General features: G+C 40.6%; 1 protein-coding gene across 1 annotated transcript; it reads left to right on the top strand.

Annotated features, from left to right (window-relative positions):
• Positions 1-342: 342 nt before the first annotated feature.
• On the top strand, positions 343-1,398 carry LOC122065187. The gene has a single exon (XM_042629000.1). It carries the CDS (start codon positions 536-538, stop codon positions 1,151-1,153), a length of 618 nt encoding a protein of 205 aa, XP_042484934.1. The 5' UTR covers positions 343-535; the 3' UTR covers positions 1,154-1,398.
• Positions 1,399-5,787: the final 4,389 nt, after the last annotated feature.

Here is a 5,787-nt window from a genome sequence, read left to right as displayed (position 1 = left end):
TTTTTTAATGAATTTTGGAGTGTTTCGGTTTCTTACCGGTTTGGTTTCAGTTTTAGTCTGGGTTTTGAGCCGGTTTCAATTTGGTTTCGGGTTCATCCGGTTTCAGGTGCGGTTCGGTTTGGTTTTGGGGTTGCAATACTCCAAACTGAACCAAACCAATAGGGTTTTGGTTCGATTCGGTCCGTGTTGTTATTGGTTCGGTCCAACCGGTTTTACTGGTTCGATTTAGGAATTGACACCCCTAGGCCCACCCATCAAATTTTGCACATTTGAGTACCGACAAAATTACTTTCACAAAAAAGAGAAAGGAAGAAAAGATCTCTTGATACTCTTCTTTTTGTTTTCGTGGGTGAGCGAATAACTTGTGTCGGTTTGGAAGCTCAAACGAAGCATCCCACCGTCCCTACCCACTGTCAATCCTCATCTCTTCTCTTCTCCAGTACTTCTCTAGCTCTGCGCTCGAGGAGGAAGAAGAAAGGTTGAAGGAGGCACAGGAAGAAGAGGTGAGCGATCAGAGATTAGAAGGAAGCTAGGGATGGGGAACTGTGTGTTTCGTGGGGTAGGGGAAGTGGAAGGGGTGATCAAAGTGGTGACATCAAGCGGTGGAATCATGGAGCTCTACGCACCTTTAACCGCAGAGTTCATCACCAATGAATTCCCAGGCCACGGCATATTCCGAAGCCACGATCTCTTCTCTCAGCCACTCATCCACAACGAGGAGCTACTTGTTGGACAACTGTATTACCTTCTTCCACTCAGCATAACGACCCGTAGAAGAGAAATATTCCCCAGCGGTATCAGAACCACCACCACCTGCGTCTCCTCCTCCTCCGTCGTAACGCCGCCGTATCGGATGTCATTCGACAGCCAAGGAATACTGAAGAGGTCCGAGAAGAGAGAGGTGATGCCGAGACAACAAAACAATATCAACTACAGCACAGGAGTGTGGAAGGTGAAACTGGTGATAAGCCCAGAACAACTAGCGGAGATATTGTCCCAAGAGACACGCACGGAGGCGTTGATAGAGAGTGTTAGAACGGTGGCTAAGTGTGGGAATGGAGCTGCAGTCTCATCTGCATCTAATTCTGATCAGTGGAGCATCTCCAGTAGTTGGAAGGCTTCCTTCGACAGGCATGGCTTCCTTGACTTCTAGCTACCTAAACCTCTCCAAACTCCAATTAAACCTAACAAAACTCTCCAACCCTTGTGAGGATTTCGATTCTTTCTTTTTCCAAGTTTGTTCTCTTTCAGTCTTGAGTTCTCTCCTCCGCAGTAGTGATAGCATTGTGGTATGTATTGTAGAGTAAAAGAGTTTCCAATTGTAGAAACCATAGAATGGCAATCTTAATTTGTTAACGAGTGTAGATGGATTAATACATTTAGACAGCTTCATGTTGATTCCGTTGCTGTACGATATGGGTAGAACATACTAATATGATAATGGTACATCATCCTTGATGGAAAATATTGATGGAAAATAGGGCCTTTGTTAGAGGTCCAAGCCAAAACTTGGGTGGAGAGAACTCCTCATGTATACAAAGGCTCCAAAGAGAACCGGAATAAGTAGAGGTGGGACTATATTTAAATCCCAATCATGGCAGAAGAAGTGCAAAGAAGTGCTTTGATATTTTTTTTGGTATGAGTTTCTAGTGAGGTTGAGTAGTTTTGACTACTCTTGGCTTCTAGGGGTCAGGGACGAGTGTTTAGTCGCTTTTTATTGTTTTTGGTAAAAATTGAATAATTTTCATTCAACCGTGATATAACATGTTGTGGGGTCATTATGGGCTCACGAGACTAATTAGGCCAAAGATCTGGATACTTGTTAGAAAAAAAAATGTGAGTTTTTTGTGCTTTGGTTAAGGGTAATTAAGGCAGGTTAAGTCCTCTCATTGTATGAGTTCGGATCAAGTCTGCGTACGAATACCATTCTCATACGGTGCCTGATCCACACTTTGGATCCACTCAATCTCTCTCTTCTTACAACAAGTTAAGAAATTGAGTAGATTTCAAGTGTAGATCAGACACTGTACGAGTTCTCGTACGAGGACCTAATCCACTCCCATTGGATCTTCCTATTTTGAATGTCGGTAATAAAATCTTAGGACTGTCCTGGATCCCAATAGGATTCGGGTAAAGTAAAAAAGGCTTACACCGTTTGGCACATCCTACCCTGCACCTCTGGTGGGCCTGATGGGCAAATAAAGCCAAGGCCTGGTAGTTGTATATGGGCCTATGGCCCTTATACTTGTGCCGGGCGTAGTAGGCCTGGGCCGGGTGATGAACTAGTCATATTTTTAAAAGCTTGTGTTGCTGAAGCTGGGAGAGTCTATGACCTTTTTCAACCAAAAAAAAAAATCTCTGGGGCCACTCTTGAAGATTTTATCTACCAGGTGGTTAATTTTGTGGATTTCTTGTTACGTATGTACATGAATAGTCAAAAACTCGTATTCAATTCGTGTTCTTATCTATTTAGGGGAGTCTATATTGAATCAATGTATTTGAAAGATAATTGGATGTCGATACTGATTAGCATTATATTCGATTCAAATTCGATCCCTTTACCTCCCTTTAGTTGTTCACTTCATCAATACTATATAAGCCTGCAGCCAGGTTTGGTTTTTCCCAAGTTGGTTTGGCTCTTGCAGGTTTATCAGGTTTAATGAACACATTATGGACTATGGAAATTAAATCATATAATAAACCCTAGTATATTAATATGCGAACATCCAATAATAAATCATATAAAAAATAATATTCAATAGTAATAAAATCCAACCTAGAACCTAAAATGAAAGAAATTTTATGGTTTCACTGTTTTTGGGATTTTGGGGGGGTTGGTGTTAGGGTGCTATCATCCTTTTCATTTGAATACGAGACAGCTAAATAAGGGATAAAGTATGTTGCCAGTCTTCATAGTGTTAATGCTTCTCTGTGTGTGTCTCTCTCTATCCTCTCTCCTACAAAATTACATATCTGTTTCTTATTGTGGGAGGAGAGAGATAAACAGATGGTGGAACTAACATATGCTACATAGCTAGACAGAAAACTTGATCCCTAAACTACACCACCCTTGAAATGAATAGGATGTTGGGTACCTTGAGGTATCAACCCAAGCCCACCAGAACCCAATCCAACCTTGTGGTCTTATTTTTCTAAGCCACTCTTAATCCAAGCCCCAAATTTGAAGTGCCCACACCTACAGGCCACGAGTTTTGAAAGGTGAAAATTGAGGTAGAAAAAAAAAAAAAAATGCATGGACAAGATCAGATTTTATTAAATAAAGTGGGATAACGATGCAACACCATCTGAGCTTCAACTTAAAAGCTTAAGTTGTTTGATGGAGATAGCTCATGATATATGGAAATACATCTAAAGTGTCAGATAACCAATGTGGAACTATACCACTATAATTCCTAATATCTCAAAAATTCCATACATCAATTTTGAAGCAAAAAGTCAATGTTATCCTCCCTATATTGTATTTTAGTATTTCAATCATTTTGTTTTCTTTTAAATATTAATGAATCTTCAAAATTTTTAATCATTCCTTTGTTGAAACCATCCGGTTATCATTTTGTTCGAAAGTCACCCTACAGCTAGACATAGGGTTATGTGCTCTCAGAAGGGGCATGGTGGTCATAGCACACCTCCTGTGTAGATATATTAGCTTTTTGCGATTTCCATTTCTCGTTCTGTGAAACTTGATTGATCAAAGACTTCAACATTTTTACTGACCTCTAGCTATTACATACTAAATAGAGATTCACCACTTTCAAAGATCACTTACTTGCCTTTCGTGGCAAGACACAACTCATTTGTTTTTCCTAACTCAAGATAAAGAAGAGGAAAGGTAAACGAAGGTTCAACTTAGGCTATGTTAGGAAACTAAGAAAAGAAAAGGGAAGATTAAAAAATATTAAATTTGAAAAGAGAGATAGACATATATAAAAATCATTGTGCTATTATAAGACACATATAAAATCATTGTGCTATGACCTTTGTCTTATTATGTCTTTTATACTTTTTTTTAAATTTTTTTTTGGACTTCTAAACATAGCCTTAAGGAAAGCTAGGCCTTCTCTTATGGAAACATAGCTTTGTTAAGAGCTTAGGGCAAAGTAGTCTGGGAAAGTATAGGTGGCTAGGTGAAAGGGTCTGGGACTTAAGAGTGTAAGTTTAGCCCTGATGGCCCAAACTCGTCCTAAGTCCGAATTCTTTTTAACCCGATTATGGGGGTCAACCTAGCCAGCCCGACCCAATCGTGACCAAGGTTTGGCTAAGCTTGGGTGAGAACTAGGCCCAGCCCAGCCCGGCCCGATTTTAACCCTAAGCTATTGTTGTGTTTAGTAATAGCGTTCCCCTTCCTCTAGGCTCACATCATGTGTTACACAAGCTCTGTATGACTTCAACCCACATTATGTGTTACACATGCCACATACTCTTACCTATTGAGCTAAGACGACCAAATGGCCAAACTACTTTCCCATTTTTCTTAACATAGGCTATCTTTGTGTCTTCTGTCATGTATTGATATGAACTTTAGATACAGTTGCAATCATGAAGAATTGGGCTAAAATTTGACTTGTCCAATTTCTGGGAGATGTGGTAATACCAGGCAATTAAAAAGTCTATCTTATAACCCAATATTGACAACCTTGCTAACTGTAAATTTATGGATTATGGGTGGACAAAGGCTGGGTGTTAACATCTCCCCTCCCCCCTTTTGGGAAACATAGGCAATTTTTTTTTTTGTGTGACTCTTTGTAGGAAATAGAAAAAAAAAAAAAAAAAGATGTCTGAGTCAATCCGGCCCAACCATGAGTCCAATAGAGTTGGGCCTGAGCATGAACCCAATAGAGTTAGAAGAGTTAAGTTGGGTCTGAGTTGAGTTTTGAAGACCTCCACACGTAGTGGATTGGGTCCATTTGAGTTTCTTTTGGGGTCTGGGAATAGATGATTGAAAGGACACCCTACATCGTTTTTCATTTTGATTGAAAAAAGACACCCTATGTCTATGTGATTAGGGGTGTCAACGGGTCGGGCCGGTCCGGTTTCGATCGGGTTTGAAGACTTTCAAAGGCTACACCGTGTCCGCCCATTTAACTAATCGGGCTTAGTTATTGAGGGCATGGTACACTTTATATTCGGTCGGTTGGCCTCGGGCTATAATCGGGTTACCTTAATTGGGCTTTAGTCGGGCCTTAACCGGGCTACGGACATGTTTAATGTTAAACGGGCTTTAACCGGTTTTTAAACGGGCCCTCTTTAAAATGTGCTCTTATATTCCGGCCCACTCATGCAAGCCCAAAAAAATGAAAATAAATCAATAAATGATACCAAATATAACCATTATTTAAAATGTGAACATGTCTTTATTTTTTAGTTTTTATTCTTTAATTTGGGGGCTAAAATAGGTATTCTACAATCATTAAAGGGTCGGGCCAAGTCGGTGCACAATAGGCCGGTCTTGGCCGGGTATTATTCGGTCGGTCTCGGTCGGGCGCCCGACAGTCCAAGTAGCAAAACCGAGACCGACCATTTATAAACAGGCCGGGCTCAAGCCCGACACGTTTAATAAATGGTCCGATCCGGGCCGGTCTATAAACGGTCGGTCCTGATCAGCTTAATCGGGTCGGACCATGAATTGACACCCCTATATGTGATAGTGGACTAACAAGACCTTTCATTTGTACGGCAGAAATAGCATGCCAATGCAAATTTTTTTTTTGGTACGATGCCGATGTGATTAACATTCTCTCCACTGTGTAGGAAGCTTTTATTTTTTTT

Source organism: Macadamia integrifolia, unplaced genomic scaffold (assembly GCF_013358625.1).
Source record: "Macadamia integrifolia cultivar HAES 741 unplaced genomic scaffold, SCU_Mint_v3 scaffold1915, whole genome shotgun sequence".
NCBI lineage: Eukaryota > Viridiplantae > Streptophyta > Magnoliopsida > Proteales > Proteaceae > Macadamia > Macadamia integrifolia.
The sequence above is the reverse complement of the archived record's forward strand: the minus strand, read 5'-3'. Positions and strand labels throughout refer to the sequence as shown.

Coding starts and splice junctions, on each gene's coding strand:
- LOC122065187 (XM_042629000.1), top strand. CDS start 536: ATGGGGAACTGTGTGTTTCGTGGGGTAGGGGAAGTGGAAGGGGTGATC.